At 44.0% G+C, this 22,140-nt stretch overlaps 1 protein-coding gene across 4 annotated transcripts in view; it reads left to right on the plus strand.

Moving 5' to 3' along the window:
* The window catches only part of BAHD1 (bromo adjacent homology domain containing 1), a 34,726-nt gene that overhangs the window by 6,528 nt on the left and 6,058 nt on the right, over window positions 1–22,140 (plus strand). For 2 of the 4 annotated variants that reach the window (XM_042882100.1, XM_042882101.1), the window contains exons 2-4: window positions 14,965–16,605; window positions 19,317–19,678; window positions 21,256–21,415. In XM_042882100.1, the coding sequence (XP_042738034.1) occupies window positions 14,982–16,605; window positions 19,317–19,678; window positions 21,256–21,415 (2,146 nt within the window). In that variant the 5' untranslated portion in view covers window positions 14,965–14,981. Of the gene's footprint in view, window positions 1–10,755; window positions 10,796–14,553; window positions 14,663–14,964; window positions 16,606–19,316; window positions 19,679–21,255; window positions 21,416–22,140 lie in introns of those variants that run through there. The other 2 variants (XM_042882099.1, XM_042882102.1) reach the window with 2 other exon arrangements.

Raw genomic sequence — 22,140 nt, forward strand, 5'->3', positions numbered from 1 at the left:
CTAGGAATGTAATAGGGATTTCTACCATTTTTCTTGTGTTCTGGTTGCAAAGAGGCAAAATATTTCAAAGCTGGGAGAGAACAAACAGCCCTATTAGGGAGGGACTGTTTAATCAGCCTTAAAATAGAAATTGAAAAAGTCGTTTCCATTTGTTCCAATATCCATTTCTTTTCAGGTAGTGGAAGAAGAGCCAGAGAATAATTGTTTCAGAATAAATTGCCAGCTTTTCTGAAACTGCTGTTCAGAGACCTCTGAAAAGATACGGTTTTAAGACCCTGAGCCTCTTGATGCTGAGCAACAAAGAGGATGCAGCTCTGCTTACGGACTGTAGCTCAGTATCTGAGCATTAGATCTGCTCCAAAACAGTTGTTAGGAAGACACTGCAGTCTGGCACCAAGGTTCTTTGTGCAAGCATACAGTGCAGGTGCATCGCTACCTGTGAACTGTGTCTGCACTGAGCCTATGTGTGATTTCCATCACTTGTCCTGCCTGAAACCACTAACAAGCTGAAGAACTTTTCTGTGTTCTTGGTGTTTAACAAAAATGAAATGCTTCCCTCCAAACAAAAATGTTTCTTTTGTGTTAATACAACGAGTAATTGCTGACCTTGCCTAGGGTTCTGCCTCAAAGCTTGTTACCAAGTCATTAGGTGATTCTTGAGCTTTCCACAAAGAATGGAGGGCTTCCAGTGTGCTTTTTGCACTGATATTGTGACTTATCCTGAGAGTTGGCCTTGAATTTCAGGCTGCTCAAAACTCCATCTGTCCACTAAATGTATGTCAATCCAACTTAGGCTTGCGTATGTTTCCAAGGAAACCATTGGAGGCAATGGTGAGAAATGGACCATGGAGGGGCAGGAAGGTGAGCACACCAGAGACATTTCTGCTTTTTGGTACTCCAACATGATTAAAACCTGGTTAGCTACAAAACCCTGTACAGAATAGCATGTGGAATACTTCCTTGTTTGACAAGGCTGTAGGTGGGCTGTTGGGTGTAGATAAAACATAGTCAATTAAAATAAAAAGTGAAGTGGCTTTGGGGGCTGCCCCCAAGATTTCATTCCAGCTCTTAGAACTTAATGTTTCCCCATTGCTTTGCGTAGTGCTGTCCTAATTTTCCCATATAAAAACCTGTCGATCCTCCTCTGGACTGAGAGCAGTAAATGTTTGCTCTTTCCTACCCAAAGGAGTCTCAGTTTTTGTTTGTTTGTTCTTTAAAGACAAGTTGAAAATTTAGGCAAATCAAAAAATCAGTATCCTGGTTGTGTTAAAAGAGCAGCAAAGCGTCTCGAGTGCTGTACTCACAGTATTTCTGCACTGTTTCAGTACTGTGATAGGTGATGCTGAAAGAATTGGAGAAAGGGGTGAGTATCTGCTTGCTCTTACCTCAGGAAGTGCTGCAGTACCTCGAGGCTCATCTCCCACCCAAGGCAAAAGGAAACCTGAAAGATTACCCTGAGCAGAAAGTTGTGTGGCTTGTTGCTCTCTTATTTTGTAGCCCCCTCAGCCTACTGTATGGATCATCGCAGAGAACTCATGGGACTTTTATATCCATGGGGCTCTGAAAAGCTTCTCTGCTCTTTGTTCTAAAGTTGTACGGAGACAGACAAAATTTGCACTTGGTTTCTGTTCAGAATAAATGAGTTTTCCCCCGTTAATAGGAATTTCCCTTTAACTGAGAGTTTAAATTCTCTAGCAGTCAGAATTGCCTTGCTTTCCAGAGAGAGGTGTATTTCTGCCTGTTAACACAGCCATTAAATAAAATGTTTATCTTGGCTACTGGAATGAATAGAGAGATTCTCACTTTGGAGCTCTAAACCTGATTGCTATCTGTCATTTAGTTTAAAGAATGCTGCTAGCTTGCTCAGATTTAAAAATATTTTACTGTGACAAATAGCTGAAGCAGAAGCAGAAATCCTGGTGTCTGGGGATATCCTGCATGGTCGTATTGTATCCTTGTGTATTGTAACTGTAGGCTGAGGCTGAAGCTCCTCAGCTCTAAGCTCTTTGCAGCTGTCGTCCGGCATCAAATCGGATCCTCTTTGGATCAAATCTCTGGATATTTGGACTGCCAGCAGCAAAACTGGCTCTGGTAGTCTTGGACTCTGGGACAATGTGGTGGTGCTCGGTGGGAGGCCTTTGCAGTGCATGCTTTTTTATCAACTGCTTACCCATCTGTGTCTGCATGTACTGTGGGTAAGCCAAGCCTGCTGCATGCAGCTTTCTTCTCTCTTCCAGCAGCTCCTGGAAACTTTCTGCCGGTTCTTCCATCGTTCAGTCAGGAGCTGTGAGTGTCTCCTGCTGCCGCTTTGGCTCAGTGTCAGCTGGCAGCTCCTCCAGCTGCAGGCATCTCTCTCCGGTCAGATTTACAGCAATCCAGTTGAGAATTTTGTCTGTTGGAAGCTCTACCTCTGAACTGCTCGTGTCTTCTATACTGGTGCTCTTGTGCAGGCAACTTGGATGTAGGAGGGCGTTTCTTTTCCCCAGTCCTCTGCCCCACGTGTTGGGTACCTTGGTGTGTTCTGATCTTACAGCCCAGCCAGCATTCTCAGATTCCAGAGCTGATGATCAAGGAGCAGTGCTGTTTAGTTTCTCCATTTGCCAATACTCAAAGTTCATCGAAAGTTTTGTTCTTTTCTGCACTGTACTCTCCTTGAAGCCAGAGCTGGTGGAAGCACAGGGTGTCTGTGAACTGTCAAGGTGTTTGTGAGGAGCACCTTGTATAGCACTTAAAGGGTTTTGTCCCATCTAACGCGTTTGGGTATTTTGAAATCACAGCCTGACTTCAAGGGACCTTCCTGAAAATCCAGTTGGAGGCACCTGTGATTCTTCCATAAAACTAAGCTGAATTGCTCAAAAGCTTTGTGGTTCCAAAGAGAACATCTTAATTACATTTTCTTTGCCAGCAATCAGATGTCTGCTTGTCCTCTGGAGCTCAAGCTTCCTTAATGGTGACCTTCTCTGGTATGAAAATTGAAGTGTTTTGAACACCTGAAGTTGCTGGCTTCTCCTTGGAATGAAATGGTACCTCTGTTCAAGGCAAATGCTGAAATAGGCCCTTCTCATGGCTTCAAGGCTGCAAGCAAAATGTCTGGTGTGAAAGGTGTTGGGCATAGATGAGGTATTCACTATTCTAGCCTGGAAGCAAGCTGTAAATTCTGGTGCTCAGGACTTTATCTGCACCAGAAGTGTCTGTCCTGTACATGAGCTTCTGCAGTTACATGGTATGGAGCTATCCCATCACTTGTTTCTGTTAACTAGCCTATTTTTTTCCATGATATCTTTTGCGAAGTGCTGTTAGCCTGAGATTTTGATGCTAGATGGATGTAGGAATCAGGAGGAAGATGCATTGCTGAGCACGTGTGCTCTTAAAACCAGGCAGTGAAAAATCACCAACGAGTTTCCCAGCTCCCGTGCTAACTGTATTGTCCCCACTGCCACATACCTGTTGGCAGCATAGGATGTAAAAAAGGACCTTGGAGTGGTTGTAATGAACCCTGCTGTGGGGCAGGGGATGAGCTGTACCAAAACATTGCTGACAGCTGTTCTTCCAACCTTTTATGTTTAACCTCAACTTCTTGAGGCAGTCTGATGCTTGTTCTAGCCCAGCGGGAGGGAAGAATGCAGGCAGAATCTTTTAAAATCTCCCTTAGTGCAGTGTAAGCCCTTCTCATCCCCTGGAGAATGCCATATTGCCAGTTTATACGTTACAGACTTTTTCCCTCCACCCTTTTAATTGCATGACTTCAGCCCCTACGCCCTCTCCTTGCTGGTTGCTCTTACTCCCTCGCTGCTCTCTGGCTTGTCCTGCATTGGATACAGCACAGAGACATGAGCTGGAGCCTGTTCCCCTCTCCTTCCATCCAGCACTTTAGGAATTTCACTCTAGAATGATGTTTGTTTCTTCTTGACAGTTGGCTGTTCAACTTGTACTCCTTAATAAACCTTGGCCCCCTTCTGAGGGGTGCTGCTTTGCTGACCTGTTGCGTTTATGCCACTGATTATTCCTGCCTGTCCAGCATAGCAATCTTGAATTTGTCCCTGTTGATGGACACTTTTAAACTTCTATTAGATGCTACTTTGGCCCATCAAGATAATACTGTGAACCCTGGGGAATGTTCCAGAAGCAGCCTGAGAATAACTGAGGGGCAAAACCCAACACTTTGTTCCTCCTGCTCAGCATTAACTAAATCAAGTGGCAGCAGCCAGGCAAATTAAATAGATGACTCCCAAATATTTGCCGTTAGCAGGACTTGCTCACGTGTAGCTCTCAGGGCGTGTTTTCTGAGTAAGGTTGTATAGCATAACCTTACAGAGTCCCTCTCTATGGAGCACCTTCACTGACCAGAACAATGAATATTCAATCCAAAGCTCTTGGGGCTGAATGTATAATTTATTCACACTTCTTGATTCTTCTTTTTTTTTTTTTTTTTTGTCTGTCTTACCTTCCAGCTGTGTGAAATGTAACTTGAAAAGTACTTCAGTGTCATTAAATGGCTCACCATACTGAAGCACGTTATTGTACCTATTGCTCTGAAAGCCAGGCATGTTTAATCACTCCCTCTCTAAATGGCCAAATAGTGTCATGCACTTGTAGGTATATAAATGCAAGTTAATGAGTGAATATAAAACAAATCACTCCCAGCCCAGATCTGGAAACCCTGTCCAGTCCATTTAAAGGGAATGTGTGTTGCCATGAGTGATCAAACCTGGGTGCCAGCGAATGTGTGTAAGTATATACTTCTAATGATGCGGGTAAAGGTTGAAGGAGCTGGGCCAGCTTCTAATGGGAGTTAAATGGGCTTCAGTGGAAGCGACGTTCCAGCAACTGGGCTTTGAGTTTCAAAAGTGGCTGGGGTCTGAATCACCTCCGTTTTACTTGTGGTTTCTGTCAGTTTAACACCTATGAACAGTTCTGGAGGTATGTAGCACCCAACTGTCTTGCCTCGGAGTCTGCTCCCATGTGATTTTTTGCTAGATTAGAATCTTAGAAATGCTCCTAAAACTCCTCTCCTCTGCTCAGGACCCACGGCTACATAGGTGTTGAGTCCCTCTGCTTTCCTGGGCTGAAACGATCAAACTTAGATTGGCATTAGGTTGGAACTTCTGTCCCTTCTTCCAAGTCTGCTTGACAGCGCTGTGTGGTCCCTGGGAGATGCTCAGGTTTCCCAGCCCACCCCAGGCCCCTAATAATCTGGGGAAGAGCCAATGCCGAGTACTTAAAAACCTTGAAGGGCTAATTGCTTGGTAATGAAAAGTGTAATGACCAAGCAATTAACTTTAATCGCTGAGTGGCTGGTGGAGGTTCAGTCTGTTGTGATAAAGACATTAGTAATGTTAGGTTCAAAAGTAAAATATGTCTCTTGTACCAGCGCAGCTGTGATTTAGGATTTCCTGCAAGTTGAGCTCTTGAATCTGCAACCCTCTCCCACCTTTCTACCTGCTGCATGTATTTCAATGTCTAATTACCTTAGTGGAGAGCCAGCTAGTGGCCCCTTTCAAAAAACAGCCAGCTCCAGAAAACTCACCTGCACAGCTGAAGTGAGGAAGTGAGGCAAACAGAGGAATGAAGAAGCTTTTTCTCCTTGGAGTTATCAGGAGGTGTTGCAGCACCATTCAGTTGTGCTTTTTTTTTTTTTTTGGGGGGGGGGGGGGGCCACTTGACCGAGTGCATTAAACAGTTGAGCTGTGAAATTTGAAGAGGAATCTATAACTTTTCCCATCTTGAAGCTGTGGGTTTCTAGTTTTGTCTGATTTGATGAGAATATCCCAGTTGCGGCCACAAGTGAACTACTTCTCCAGTGCTAAGTTCAAATGCAGCATGGTCAGCTCCAGGCATAAGGTCTGCACAGTGTTCACTGTGGGTTATGAGACATGGGGAGGAGAGTGATTGGTGAATTCTGATGGTAACTAAGAAGCTTTTTGACTTGAGTTCTGGCTTGGGAATGATGGAGAACTGCACAGCTTAACTTCTGTTGCTTGTGTTCCTGGGCTGGGGAGGTGTGGAGGATGCTGTTATTTCAATGATAGGAGGTGATAGAAGAGTGATAGGAGAGTGGGGGTAGAGAGATTAAAAAAAAAAGAAAATCTTTTCTTTTGAAATGTGTGTTGCATTTTGACTATGAAGAGGAAACAAATCCAGTTTCTCACCTGCACCTCTCAGGGATTATAACTGAGAAAGTCAGTACCTGGAGCCACAATTCTGAGGATTTAGGTGTAGAGATGGGGCTCTGTATTTTGGTTGATGTGCTGAAGTTACAGAAATCAGGTGAAATTACTTAAGGGTAAATACCATTGTTTTTGGAGTTAGATTTTCAGGTCAGATGTAAAGGTGATTGAGTAAGTGCCAACTGAATTGAAGGAATGTCCTGTATTTCTTGCATTTCCTCTAAGACTTTTGAGCTAGTTGAGGATGAGCATGTTATCTTTGGATCTCAGGGGTGCTGTGCTGACAGTTTTCAGCAAAAAAGAGTTAAGAGGGCTTCCAGAGACCTTCGTGGAGGCGCTTACCTGAAAGAGGAGGAGAGAAGTCCAGATCCAGAAACAGGACAGCAGTGACAGCTTTGCAAAATGGAGAGGAGCTGGCAGGGATGCACCTGCTGCTGGAATCCCGAAAGGTGGCACAGTTTCATGTGTCATCCATGAAATCACAGCACACCTTAAATTATTCAAGCTGAGTAGTTGGAGGAAATTGCTGAGGTGGTTGTGGAAGAGGGCAGTGATATTATGTAGAAGAGCTTTAATGTTAAGTGTAGAAAAATCTTGCTCTTCAAAATCATGTCTTGGAAGTAATTTGTTACTCCATCTTGGTCATGTAAGCAGGAATGGAGCCAGGGCTCTCTGAGCAAAGTGACGTGTGATTGATATTTCACCAGACTCAGCCTTTTGCTGTGTAGGAATTTAGCTTGAGTTTTGCGTATATGAAAAATCAGGAACAGGGCCTTTTTTCTTTTTTTTTTTAAACCTTCATTAATTTGCTTGGCAAAGCTTGTGCTGTCAAAGCGGGAGAATTATTTTTGACTTAGTTTTTCAGACTACTTATAGATGTCTTACTGGGTGCTGTTAGCATAGCTGTCGTGGGGGCAGCTTCACACTGAACTGGTTTAAAGTCTTAGTAGGCAATTCCTTATAAACAATAGGTACTAAACAGTTCTAGTGTTTTATATATGGTGGTGGTTGCTGCTGATGATCTTGGGTATTTCATAAGAATTGCAAAATATTGTGTAGGGGTAGGAGAGGTTGAGCATCTGGTATTTTTTAGAGCTGTGTGAAGGGAGAGATCAAATTATGATTTCTCAAATGCAAATGTCTCAGGCTGCGCTTGCAGCTGAAAATTTTCCTTTAGTAATCCGTAAATCTTGTTTTCTGTTTCTCAGGTGGTGCACCTCCCTCTATGTTGGTGCTATTCTTGCTTAATCTCTGAACTTTGCCTTCATTATTGAAAGGAATTTGTTACGAATGATGTGCTGGGGAGTGGTACAGAGAAGGCTGAGTGTCAAAATATCTCTGAAGCTTGAGTGCTTGCTAGAAAGTTTTTAGCCTTGAGATGAGCTGAGGCTGATCTCCAACCAAGGGCTCATGTCCTGGTATTTGCAAGCACAGGGATTTCCTCTGCCTTATCTGGGCTTTCATCACAGGGTGTGCTTGGGGCTTGGTTAGTCACACTTGCTGCTTTTTTCTTTTTTAAAGGTTGGTTTTGAGAGGTGAGAAGCCAACAGTGGGCTTTGCGCTGGGGGAATAATTACAGTGTTTGCATTGGCAAAGAAATGGTTTCTCTTTGGGCAGGGGGTTGCCATTCTGTATGTTTCTTTGCTTGTGATGACGTGGCTGGATGTTATTTTTCCCCAGGGTCGCTGAATTGCTCTGCACAACCAGGCAGTTTAGAAAAGACATGCAAACCCAGTGGCTCCTGGCCCTGAGGTTTGGGGTGGCCAGGGGTTCTTTCTGGTGCTGCTGAGAGGCTCCATGGATGACTGCAGGATGGAAGGAAATGGGTTTTGCAAATACTGATCGTGTTTATTCAGACAGGTTTTCAGCACACTCTTTGCCTTAGAAACAGTGCTCTATAGTGTAGGTACATAAACAAACTGTGACTGTGAGGCTTGGTCTGATTTTGGTGACTGATGTTTGAGTTGCTCAAGTCGTGCATTTCTTTCTGTACTTACAGCGGATGCGTTCTTTGCTATAGCAGATACTGAACATTCAGCCTGAGCAGTAGCTTGTTGCTGAAAAGGTGACACAGTAACGCAGCTTCGTAGCATTGGTAATGGGGGAAGGGGGAAGCTGGTGCTTTTTCTGAAAAGGAGTATGTCTTTTCCAGATATCATGGTAGTTCCACAAATAACACACCTTGTCATCAATTACAAGGAAACATCAGTTTCCTCCTAACTTGTAGATGATGCCTTTCCACTTGTGTAGAAAGAATTGGCTCTTCCCAGCTAGATGCGATGAACTGTTTAGTTCAGTGTGCAAGCGAAAAAAAAACTTCTTTAGTGAATGAAGATGGTTAGTTGAACAGCTCTTGATACCCATCTCCTCTCTGAAAGCAGGTACATTTCTTTGCCAAAGGATGTACAAGGTGCGTCTAACCCTCCCTTGGGAGGTATCTGTGGGACCAACACCGCTCTGGCAGCATGCATATTGCTGCAGCTATTAGCAGTGCCAGGGGAGATGAAGTAGACATGAAATGCTTTCCCTACCAGTAAAGGGTGCTGGCTTAGGCTTCCCTCATCACTTTGCCTGGGGAATTTAGAATTGCACTTGCTGAGTCTGAGTCTTTAAAAGGGCTGCACTGCCCAGGGAAGATGAGCTGTGTCATGGTGCTGATAATGAAATGCCTTGCTGCTGCAGGTGATGGAAAGGCTCTGGTTTCTTTGACTTTCATGCGTTGAGGTCAGGGTTCAGTGGTGCAGCAGTGATTTCTCTTTTTTCTTATTTCCTCTTTCTGCTTTTTTTTTTCTTATTTTTCCTTCCCCTTGCAAGAGCTGCTCACTGGGGCTGCAGAGAGTGTGAGAACAGACAGAGAAATTTAATTCTGGCTTCCCTGCAAAGTGCTCACAGCACTGCCAGTAGGCAAGATGTGAAAGCAGATAACCAAGGACAGGACAAGCTCTCCCAGGAAATCAGCTGTGCAACTTCTCTGCTGGGGTGTTAACAGGTCTAGCTCCTGTTTATGCAAGTGGTCAGCTGGCAAGCAGGGAGTACACCCCAGCGTGTGTTGTTCTCAGCATGCCATTGCTTTCAGATCGACATAGCACTTCAATTTTAAAGCATCCAGTGATAATTGCTGTTGCTTCAGCATGGCAATTTATCATGGATCACATGTTATTCAGTACTTGCAGCAATGTGGCTGAGGCATGGGCTTTCACAACTGAGCTGTAACTGTCAGTGTAGGACCAGGGAGCAGAGCAGGCAGTCCATACACTTGTAGAGAGCCTCTCTTGGTGGTGCAGGAATTGGAGCAAACCCCAGATCCCTTGTTGCTTGCCTTTTTGAAGCATGGACTTGAGTATTCACCTAATTTTCAAGAGGTGCTGGCAAATGGCAAGGATTATGGTAATGAGGGAGGGGAAAAAGCCTTTTCTGCAGTAAGTGCCCTGTCTGACAGTTTTCTCTGGAGCATGAGGATGACAAAGCATTCAGTGAGCCTCCAAAGAGAAATCAGAGCTGGACCCTAAGAAGACAAACTGTAGTGCATAACAATTTTAATTTTTCAGTGTGCCTAAGATTGAAGTGATGCTCCTGGGACTTGCACTGCATTTAGACAATTCAGCCTGGGATACCTGACAGTTCTGTGCTTTACTCAGATTTCCAAGAGATCCTGGGAGGTTTTCTTCATGCAGCATATCCTTTATAATGCTGAGAATGATCTGACTTTAAAAGCAGCAAGGAGAAAGGAGCCAATACTCCCAGCATCTACAGTTGTGGGGCTGTTGTTACAGTGTAAGCTGCACCATTTCAAAAACACATAACTTCTTCCAGTGGACAAGGACTGAAAGTCAGCAAAACAGTGCTGCGCATGGAGAGTAAGATTCGTGTTGTTGTAACTCTGTTATTAAAGTGCCAAATGGATTAGAAGCTTTAAAAACTTTACATTTCTGTTCTTTTTGGCATCGTCTCCTTGGAACCGGCGCATCTCCATAGCAAAGCTTAGGAAGGGAAGTGGTACTTGAATGGGTAGTCCCAGACTGGTGTCTTTTAATTTCGCTTGCAATCAAGTGATGAAGAGGGAGAGGCAGATGCTGCAGCTGCATGATTACACAAAGTGCAGCTGTTAAGACACTTGCTTTTTTTCCTGCTAATGAGGCATCATCTCTCTTCAGACTTTGCTGTTTGGGTAGTGCTTTTACTACAGCACAAAATTAGACCAGTGCATTTTGAATTTTTGAATTTCTTCAGTCTGGTGTGGTCTACAGTTCTCATATAATTCTTTCAAACTAGTCCAGTTTGAGGAAGGGGATAGCAACTTCATCTGTGAGAATGCTCAGTGGGTTTGGGATGCAGAGGACTAGGCCAAGCTGCTTTGTCAAACTTGTTTCACTTCTAAAGTAAACTATTAGTGTCTCCCCACCTCCAATCCAGTTCCTTTGCTGCACGCAGGGGATGGGTGGTTCTGCTGTAAGTATTTTCACTTTCAGTTCTTCTGATTATGTTGTGATTTCTTTGAGGCTTTTGGGTATAGTTAGTTTTTCCTCCTTGCTTTGTGAAGCCCTGCGCAGGTGGCATAGGGTGAAGTGCCCTGACACTTCCTTCCCAGCTGAAAGGAATGCGGCACTCCCTGTGAATAGCTGGTCTTGGTAAGCTCTGCGTGGCTCTGATTTCTAAAGAATCATACACTGTCAGATATTTAAGTTTCAAGCAGCATTCGGAAGCTCTGCTTGTGTGTTATGCTGGGGAAAGAGAAGGGGTTAATGGATCCCAGGTAAGGAGAGCAATCTGGTAAGACTTGGTGCCTGTTTCTGGATGCATGCTCATAATGTGAATAAATTGCTGCTTTAGCTGTTTGTTGTCTTGGTGCCTGTGTCTGTATACAGTCTCCAAAACTTGTAGTGGCATCTCTGCAGCACTCTGTAGCAGAAGGCTCAGAGTAGCTCTTTCTGCACCTGTGTATGAACACAGAGAACTGAGAAATACAGCAGATTCTCAGGGCTGAGAGTACTTTCAGGAAAAGGTTGAGAGTCTTTATCTGTAAGAGATGTTAAGGATCAGATCTAACATCTAAAATGTTGCTAGTTGGCTTCTGGGGGTTATGAAGTCAGTTGTTGGAATCTTCTCCCTCACCCCTAGCCAGTCTCGTTATAAATTCACATACTGCTTTGAAATAGCAGGAGTAATTATAGTTGCTAAACCTGATTGTTCCCACCTCTACTAGTGAGTTGTATCAGAAAAGGGAGAGAAACACTTCAGTTTCAACTGGGTTGGGGCAGTTGTTTAATTGCAGCAATATCATGGCAAACTTCCCTTTGTAGAAACTGAACCTTTCAGCCATGCTTTGTAAGTGACCACTTGCAGGCTTAAAATCAGTTTATTTCTACTACCAATTCTGAGATACTGCAGAGTAAAGGAGGTGTGTTTTGAGTGCTTTTGAAAACAAAGAGAATTCACCTCACTTCTAATTTGAGGTTTTCAGTGGGGTTTGATGTGGAAAAACAACCTTCTCTTGGTTTCCAAACTGAACACTTGAGTAGGTCAGGAAGAAACATGGATGATTTTCTTTCTTTATCCAAGGATCTTGTGGAAGTTTTTGAGGGAACAAAGCAGAACTCAGTTTTACTTAACTTTGATTGCGTTTCGGTAGCTTTTGTATAGAGCTGCATTTCAGAGGGTTTACAATCATGGGGAAGCTGTTTTCTTTGCTGGCACTTAAAGGATTTGCATGGCTATCCAAAACATATGGGGTTTGCTTATTTTGTCTTTGCACAAATTTTCAGATATTTAGTTCTTCCTTTGCAGACAAGTGCTTTATAGTGTTCAAGCAGCTGAGCTCTGAGTAGAAGGGGAGAACTTGAAGACCAGGCGACAAGGATATCTGTGCAGACATATCCTTCTTTTACTGACAAGTAATTAATAAAAGCCTGTGATTGCTTGATTAGTCTCGTGTCAAAGAGCTCATGCAACTGAGACTCTCTGAAATGTACTGTGTTGAATCTTGGTGCTTTTCCCACTTCAGTGTGATTTTTGACTATCTCTACTGTCATCTTTGTGAGTTCAACTCGAGTGTTTCTCTCCACGTTCCCAGTTGCAATTGTCAGTGATGAAAGCTGTTGTGGAGTATTACCTGTAAATATGCCACAGTGCGCAAGACGATGCTACCTGTGCTGCACCAGGATGCAGATCTTGCTTCTGGGCTTTGCGGAGAGAGGTGGTTTTATGGCAGTGGGAGGAAATGTATGTATTAAAAATCTGTTTTCACGTGGAGTACTGTAACAGAAAGCATTTCTATGCTTACGTTCCAGGAAAGATACTTAAATTAAGCTATTGTTTGTCTTGACCCTCTCCATGGGGTCAAACAGGGAAGACTACCGCTCTTGCTGTTAATGATTCTCCCCTTCATTGTTGGAAAAATTCCCTTCCTTCAATCTGTCCCAGCCTTCTTTATATCTTTTGAGCAGGTCTGGTATGATCAAGGTCATGTCTAAAGTACTCAGTTTTTAATAGATCTCTTCCTCGTTCAAACACTGATGGAGTATAAAGCCCCAGCATGTGACAGATGAGTAGTGGTAGTCAGGAGATGACTGCTGCTCATAGAAGATTGGTGAGAGCTAAAGGAGACAGAGATAACTGATGCTGGTTTTTAAGTAAGTCATACTTGTTTCTTCTGGGTTTCTCCCATCTCTGCTAACCATTTCTGCTGGAGGCTCCATCTTTTGTTGGGAACAACAGAAAACAGGTTTAGAGGTGTAAAACGAACCACAGGCCTGTATGGAGATGTAATCTTTCCTAGGGCATGATTCTGTAGGATGCTTGGTCTACCACTTTCAAACCTTGGCTTGCACGCTTTAAATAGAAATTCTCTTGCTAACTCCAGAGGTTGTATGTGGTTAATGTGTCTGCTTCTCCAAGAATTACTCTGATTTTGGGGGAACTTGTCAGTCTGAATTGATAACCATCCTCCTAATTTCCAGAAGTGGCATTGGTTATTGGAAACAACATGGGTATATACATAAATGCTTGCTCACCATAGAGCACTGCAGTTTAGGCACAGGCTATAGAGTTATCCCATGTGTGATGGGGCATAAGTGTTCCATTACCCTGAGACACCTTGGAAAGAGTCTGATGTCTGCAAAATATTGTGCAAGCCACAGTAGCTTTCAATTCCTAGTTTTCCTTTAGTTAATGAATATATATAAGGACGTCAGTTAAAACACATTGGGTCTATTTCAAATAGATAATCTAATTATCAGCTTGATTAAACCATATCAAATGAACAGTTCTTGTAATTTGGTAGCTTTGTTCTCTTTGCTACAGATGCAGTAGCTTTAATTAGCAGCCTCAGAAGTAGCAGACCTGTGCTGATTGTGTCAGTTGAGATGTCTTGCAGCTGGATACTTGATGTGGGGGTAACCAGACTGCTCCTACATCGGTGTTAATCTGAAGGCTGGCATTTTGGTGCCGATAATGGGAATGTGACTGCTTCATAAATACCATTGCATGCAAGAAACAGCCCTTTTCTGCTGTTTCCTGTGCTCCGATACAGGCTTAATTGAATTGATTTCTGTATTAGTCAATTAGACTTTCTTTTTAAAATGTTTGTAGATATCGCCTGCTGTATCCCTTCTTGCCTTTAAACTCTTCTGTGAATACATGTTCTTTTGGACTGCAACATCACTTAATCCCTCAAATATTTGACACAAGCCTACCACAGGTCACTTGCTGAAGTTGAAATGCAAGAGTACAAAGGCACAGTAACTATTCTGCTAGAAAGAAACAAGGGGAAACGAAAAATCAGTATTAGCTTGCATAGCTCTGAAGCCAGCACCTGGCCGAACAAACTGCTGGGATGAAGCTATTCCTCTATTGTTGCTTACCAGCTGCTCAGAGCCCACTCAGCAGTAAGGTGCTGCTCTTGGAGTAGCCAGAAAGCCTAGGGCATGATGGAAGGTGGGCAACCAACCTCTGCTACTGATACCAGATAAAGGCACTTAGGGCTTGTCTGCCTTTCTTTGGTGCTTCCTCTCTGTGCAAACCTCTCCCAGCACAAAGAATCTTATCTCTTCATATTTCAGACGTTTGTGTCTGTTTTAAGGATGTCTTGACATACCATCTAAATGAAAAATCAGGAATGTTATGCAGCTAATTATTTTCCTTCTATAAATGTGTTTTGAAAGCATGTGATATTTGTTCAAGCTTCTCTGCCAAACATGATAATTTGAACAGTGTCCACAGATTTTGTAAAATGCAACTAAGAAAGAGACAACAGCAACAGGTAGACAGGTTCTAACCTGTGCAGGAATTTGCATGTATTTAATCTATAAATGTTGATAGGTCTGTTTAATAGATGAAGTTTACTTTTTATGTGAGTAGGTGGACTCTGTTTTTCTTCTAATTGTTTCAGGTGACAATGAAACCACCTGCCTGTAACAACGTGCAAGCAGTCAAATACCTGGGATTTATCTCTACTGTGTGCCCTGGACCAGGATTCAGATGATCTTTACTAGATATGAGTTTGTAGCATGTTCAAGGCAGTGTTGCTTTAGTAGGGAACTTACTTGAACTGGGAGCTGGGTAAAGCTGGCTCCTGTACTACCTCACCTTTAATTACTATCGTGTTCTGTAGCTTAATATTAACCCACATCTCACTGCATCCTGCCTCCTAATTGTCTTAACTGCCTGTCACCCAAAAAGGCTTGACTGTGTATAGCAACACGATTCCCCAAGTATTTCCTAATTGGCACTTGATGTGTTGTGAGGAGATGAGTCCCTCTTGTCTGTATTAATAGGTATGCTTTCTTCTCTTTGTTCTCAGGACTAGACATTGATCCTATGACGCATGCCCGGAAGAAACAACTTTTCCTTCTGAAACGTCCAGCTGGTTCTGCTGGCCAGGTTTCATCACCCACAGGCAACGGGAGGATGGACAGGACTCAGGCGGAGTGCAGCGAGCAAAAGGACAGGGATGCCACTGAGGTTGCCAGCAGTTTGAGTGGATTTGTGGGGACAAGCAAAAGCAAGAATTTGCAGGAAGTCCGAAAAACGTACCCGCTGCGGAAACGTCTGCTCCCTTCAGTGAACAAAAAGACCTGCAAAGTGCTTCTCACCAGGCTGGAGGATGTGGCTGGATCTCTGTCAAAAGAGACCCACAGCTGCAAAAAAAAGGAACTTCCCAGCTGGGTGGAAGAGTTGGGGTCCACCTTTTTTGCTGAACAAGTTAAGCCTGTGGGGGCGGGCAAGAGTGATTCAGCTGGGGAAAAGTGCACAGTAACTTATCCAGGGACAGAGGAAGACCTTGATGCTGCTCCTTCAGAGCCCAGGAAACGCAGACTGGCCTCTCTGAATGCGGAGGCTGTGAACAATCTGCTCTTTGAGCGGGACGATGGCTTGTTGTCTGGCAGGCGCTTTCGGAGGGACCCTGCCAAAGCCAGTGGAGACTGTACTGCCAAGAGCATGCATTGCAAGGCAGGTGACAGCTGGCCTGCCTTGGAAAAGACAGCTGTGAAAACAGGTAAAGGCAAAAATCGACATGAGGCCAGTCAGAAATACAATAGCTGTGACCATTCACTGGATGAGGTCTTTGATGACGGGTTAAGGAGAGAGGATAGTGCCATCTCCTATCATCCCACCCCAAAGAGACTGGCCAGCCTGAACGCTGTGGCTTTCTTGAAGCTGACCCATGAGAAAGACCAGCCCCTGAAGCAGAGGAGTAAGTCAGATGGAGAGGGCAAGTCTGAGAACCACTGCTCAAAGTCTACACTCAAATGGGCCAAAGCCAATAGGAAGAATTGTGTCAAGTCCAAAAAGGAAGCGGCCAGCTTAAAAATGGAAGGTCAGCACAGCTGGCGAGGGCTCACTCTGGGTGCTTTTGGGAAAGCAGAACAGCAGGACTCCTCTAGGCTCTACAGGACAGCCCAACCTGTCCCTTATGAATCGCAGTCTAGTATGGAGGGTTTCTACCATAGACTGCCTTTGCTCATGGGTGGGCAAGCTTCCATGAAGCCAGAATATGGAAGACCTGGAGAGAAATCCCCGACTCCAAAACAGGAATTTCATCAGCCTTCCTTTCCTGTGCAGCAGTTCCCCCCTTTGCCTGTTCCTGGGAATCACACAGATTGTGGCTGTCTCTATGAATCCTCAGATCTGGCTCCGTTGAACGGGTTTTATGTTTGTTATGGCCAAAGTGGATACCGTGGCTACTCTCACTGCTCAGTTTACCCCAAGGACGAACTTTCGCAGCCTGCTACCTGTGAAGGGCTCTTGGTATCGCCTGGTTCCTTGCCATCAGGCACTCATTTTCAGCCACTCCACTGGTGCAGCTCCCCATACTGCTGTGGAGAAGGAACAGCCATCAACAGCTACAGTGTCTGTGGTGTTGTACATGTGCCGGATGGCAGGATCAGCAGTGTGCACACAGGACGGAACAGCTACCCCTACAAAATGCCTTTTGCAGCAGGTAAGGTGCAAAGCACGAGGCTGTTTTCTTAGGAACACTGAGCAAGATGAGGGCTTCTCTGGGGCAGTGGTGATTATCTTGTGGCTTATCAAAGTTTGAGATCTCTGCCATGGATCAAAAAGAATCCTCCCTCTATTTTTAGCCCAGAGGGTTTCTCTCCATTGAAAGGTCCTGTTGGTGTGGAAGGTATGGAACTGCTGAAAGATTTGAGGCAGTGAGGAGATGACTCATGACTTGTTGCACTGGAACTAGATGCTTTGATCTGTGTAAAATGAGTGGTTTCAATTCCTAGATGCTCCGCACGGCTTCTCTCTATCCTGCTGCACCATGGTGTCATTCTGTTCCCAAAAGCTTGCTCTTGGTACTGAATCATCCCCGCAGAGCAGTGTGGGGAAGCAGGCAGTGCCTCCGTTGTTAAGACTCTTGATGTTGAAAGCTGTGTAGGGGATGCAGTCTTGTAAGGCTTTATAGATCTGACCTGGCAGGGCTGTGCAGTGATTCAGTTTGAGTCTGCTGGTTGAACTGATGCTTGAATTTCTTTGTAGTGAGTGGGGGCAAGCAATGGTGTAAGATGTAGGGTACTTGTTTGCCTGGCCTATTTCAGTCCTGTTTGTTTGGGTTTTATTTTCTAACTTTGTACATTGTCGGCACTCCGCCCTTGCTATTAAAATCCATCTTTTTGAAATATTTAAAGCTGAACTGCTGTGCTGTGGTTACCAGACACCAGTGCTTTGTGTAAAAGCCATCAAGCTAGGCGCTGCCGCTTGCTAGTGCTGCAGTCTGTAGTCAAAGCTGCTGCTTCAGCTGCTGGGAGTGTAAACATTGATGTCTCAGTTAACTACGTGCACGTGTTCAAGTCAAAGGAAGGCATGACTTAGCTACTCCAAACAGATTTTCAGGTAGGCGGATGGAGTTTTGGTTCAGCTCTCAGTTTAAGTAAGGCTTTGTCATCTTCCGTTGTAGGAGACTACTGAAACATGGGAGCATTTGGTTGAGGTATAATTTCTGTATTCCTGAAATATCTTTGCTGTCATGGTGCTGCTTCCTACAGCAGGAGTTAGGCAGTGTTAGTGTCTTTTAAAGCTTGCAAGACAACAAGTTCAGCAGTGTGTTCTTGTCTGACACTTTTCTGCATAGTTCCCCGAGATCATGTCAGAATACTTAGTTCCTGAAACTTTTCACGCCACTGCCTCCAGCTTCACAAAGAACTCAGCAGTGCAGATGAGTTTTGTTGAGAGTTCAGCCCTCCCTGAAAACAGGGTGATTCCTTCTGGTGCTGGCAGAAATAGTTCAGGTGTATACAGTCTTTTCTCTTTGTGGAGGAGTAAGTGGCAGAATAGTTTCCTTTCCTAGCAGGTGTTTGGATGCAGTGCATTTTGAGTTAAAGCTGACTTTATTTATATATATGTGTATGTATACGTATATCAAATACATATATTTGATTTTTGATTTCCTTCACATGAGCAACTTGGATTTAAAAGCTTTAATATCTGAATAATTTAGACTTTGTTTTTCAGACTGAAGGAGGTTTGTCCACATGTTAACAGGGGTTTATACTTAGATATTGGCTTTTACATATGTGTGTGCCTCTGAATTCTCATCCTTCCCTCAAATGGGTTATTTTAAGGAATTAAAGGATTACTCTGATTGTAAGCAATAGGCTCCCATCTGAGATCCCACCCTGATATGCAGGATCCAGTGTTATGTACAAAGTGGTTTGCTTTTCTGTCTTAGTACACTCAAGGTGTTCAACTTCCAACCTAAAAGGGCTTTTGTGAGTGAAACAGGCACAACGTGATTCACTGCCCCACCACCGATCCTGTGCCTGCTGAGGCCAGGTGGATGATCTTTGTTACCTTTTTCTATATAGCTCTGTGTTGTGCAGCAGCATTCTCCCACAGAGATGTTGTGTTCCTGTCTACAGGCATCTCTAGGAGGTTGATGAAAGCTGCCCTCGGGTCACCCTAAGAAAGCATGTATTCAGATTTAGGGTTGCATTTTAGATCATTTGGGAATTCTCTTTCTGCTGACACCGGGTAATTCTGGTCTAACTTTCTCTTTTCTTAGCCACGACTTGGTTTGAGGGCTTGTCTTGTGCCTTCTGGAGTAGCATGAGGTGTTCTGGATGCTTTTGAGAGGCAGCATCAGCCAGATTGCTTACCTGTTGTGGTTACTAATGTGTTTTGGGGACATAGTTTTGTTGAAGCAGCAACTTGCGTGATTTTATATAGTTTTGATCTATTATTTTTTCATGTTTCAGGAGTTAATTTGAAGAATCTTCTCAATTTTCCCCTGATTACTTGAGTTCAACTTTTGGAAAGAAGCTTGCTTCTTCTGCTAGTGTGGTTTAATCCTTCCTATCATTTTGATAAGCCTTTTATTTCTTTTATATATATATTGACAGTCTGGAGTTGCTTTGGACTCTGGCCAGCCTTTTGTATATTACTGGCTGGCATGACTCTGGGGAATTTCAGCTGGGTTTGTTGTAGTGCAGTGTCATCAGCAGCAACACGTTGGAAGTTTAGAAATAAGGATACATGCTTTTGGAATCCCTTGACAGTGCAAAATGAAATTACAATGTGAAGGGCCTTAATTGCGTCACAGCCATAAAGAGAATTTCAGGGGAAAATGGCGGTACTCTGGGACAGTCTTGACTGTGTAGTAGTCTTAAATTTCAAACAAGATAATCTCTTTTTCTTCCCTTCACTTAGAAGGCTGCAAGTCTCTGGACCAGCTGAACCTCACAATTCCGGTGGCAGGGCACCCTGCGTCACCTGCCCACCCGCTCTCAGGATGTCCTGTACCCAGCGTGCCGCCAGCTGCAGAACCTGTTCCTCATCTGCAGACCCCCAACTCTGACCCTCAGACCATGGCCCGTGAATGTCCCCAGAGCTCAAAGCCTCCCAGTGGCTCCAAATCTGGTCTCCGAAATACGCCAGGCTGTCTGCATGCCTCTGACAGCAAAACGGTGGGAGGCCATTCCCATCCAAAGCAACAGCGCATCAGCAGGCGAAGGGCCACCAATGGCTGGATACCTGTTGGCACAGCCTGCGAAAAGGCTGTCTATGTTGTGGTAGGTGTCTGGAGTGCTGCTGTTTTTGATTTTTTGTTTTGTTGTGGTTTTTTTTTGTGTACCCATATCTATATGTCTATCTTCAGTGGTAGAAGATGACAGAAAGGGGAGGGTTTTGGCTTCTGTTTCAGGGTAGTGGTGGTTGTTAGCTGTCCAGTGTTCTAGAAGACAAGCTGTGGATCAGCAGGGCTGGGCTTTGTGGCTGACCTGTTGGCTTTGTTTTTCTCATATTACATTGCACAGCATGATGGACAGTTTGCAGAGGATGGAAAACCTGCCACTCCTCTGCTAGCATCAGTTGAAATGCTGTCATGATGAATAATTTGGCATTTACCTGCTGCACCTGTGAGTCCATCTTACAGGGAAATCATCCTCCAACTTCTTCCTCCTGGGCTATGTCAAACCTGTTTTGAGGAGGGGAAGGTTTTAGCTTTGCTGTAAGCAGCTGTCCAAAGGTAACTCTTGTAAACTTGTTCTTCTCACAGATAGTGTCCATAGTCCAGCAGAGATCTCCCAGAACACACAGAGGACTGAAACAGTTTCCTGACTCCCAGATGGATTTTTTTTCTAGCATTCAGTAGCCTCTAATTGGTAACTCATGCATTGGCATGGACAGTCACTCCTTTGAAGTCTTCTCAACTGCGCTTACTCATTTGCTGCACTGAGGTGCAGAGAGTAGCTGCTGTAAAATGGGAGACTTCCTGACAGAAAGTGTAATTACTGTAGTAATGCAGTAAAGTCTGCTTGCTTCTAGTAACTAAATTGAAAGAAAAGTTAATATCCTTCATTTTATAATGTAAGATCTGTGGGCATGAAGATCAGAACCCATTTGCTGTCTGGGAAGGTGGGACAAGGCATTGACCGTGCTAACTAAATGTCACAGCAATGGAAGTTGTGGCTCAACAGTACACACTTGATGCAGTGGCACAGCCTCAAGCTGTTGAGAGCATTATCCAGGGGAGGGTTTGTAGCTTTAGCTCTCAGAGATGTACTCTGGCACCAAGGGGTGTGTGAGGGTAAAGTCCATGGAACCTGGAGATGGGTCTCTTTCATCCACTGTTCAGACTTGTCACTGTGCTTTTTACCTACAGAACTGAAGGAGCTTGATTTAATTTGAAAGGGTTTTAGTTTCACAGGTGTGTACTTTTGTGAGACTTGTGAGACCTACTGTCTAGTTGATGACCTGTTCCTTTCTGCCAGACTAGGCAGGAAGAATAGTTGTTTTGTCTTTCGCTTTGCGAATGATAACCACAGATAGCTTACATACATTTGGATGCTATTCCATGATAAACTTTCATTACATATAAATGCCCTACCCATAGATGAAGTAATCATTCTGACCCAAAATTTGCTTTTATAAGCCAACAAAGTGGAAATAGGGATGCTGTGAGTGGCCTTACACCGTGTGATTTCTCTTGGAGCTCTCTTGAATTGGAAAGACTTGGCTCTGAGCAGGTTTAGGCAAGTTTTTAATTCACAGCAGGACCAAAGGAGTCTTGGATTGGGCTAGCAAACAGTAAACTAACTTTTTGCTTGTATGCTTGGGTTGCTCTTTCTTTTGTGTGCCAATGCTGTAGAATGAACCTGAACCAGCCGTTCGCAAGAGCTATCAGGCTGTGGAGAGAGATGGAGAGATTATCCGGGTACGAGATACTGTCCTCTTGAAATCAGGACCCAGGAAGAAATCTATGCCATATGTTGCGAAGATATCGGCACTGTGGGAAGACCCCAAAACAGGTACTGTGGCGAAAGGGTCCATTTAGCCTCTGTGTTAGGCAGATGAGAGCAAGCTGGAACCAGGGAGGTGATGTATCTTGGAGAGCTGCAAGCTTTTTGATGCACTCTGCTGCTGCCAGATTGGGTGGCAAAGGGGAAGAGGTTAGTTCCATGGCTTTAGTTCTAGTTGTTCTAGGATCTCTTTAATCACTGGTCTGGAACTGGTAATTAAAATCTTTCTAGTAATGAAAGCACATAATATCTGCCAACTGCGATCTTAGCAATGATTTTCTTTATAATTCCATGGAAGTAGGCATCTCAGGAGCTGTTGCTTATTCAGATGCTCTAGCCAACTTTTGGGCTGGGGGTTGTTATGAGGCATGGGCACATCTGCAGAAGTTCTTGGTGGGCCCTGAAAAGAGTCATTTGAGTTTTTGGTTTTGATGTTAAGGTCCTGTATCTGGTTACTGATGGTTAAGTCAAGAATGCTGTGCCAAATATTTCAAGGTACAGTTCAAGCTTAAAAGGAAGAAAAGTTGTTTTTTGTAGAAAGTGGCAGTGGTGTTAATGTGGGAATTAATACCACAAGCACCAAGCTTTGGATAAGTGTTTTTTCAGACCGTGAGCTGGAGTGGAGACTTTAAGGGAAACATTTGATTTTTGTGCATAACTCACCTCTGTGATGTAACAGAAGTAGAACGGGGTGAAGGTGCAGTGGAATAGCAGTGTGACTGACTTAATACAGC

This window comes from Lagopus leucura, unplaced genomic scaffold (assembly GCF_019238085.1).
Source record: "Lagopus leucura isolate 7727_CA_CO unplaced genomic scaffold, USGS_WTPT01 Super-Scaffold_100033, whole genome shotgun sequence".
Taxonomy (NCBI): Eukaryota; Metazoa; Chordata; class Aves; order Galliformes; family Phasianidae; genus Lagopus; species Lagopus leucura.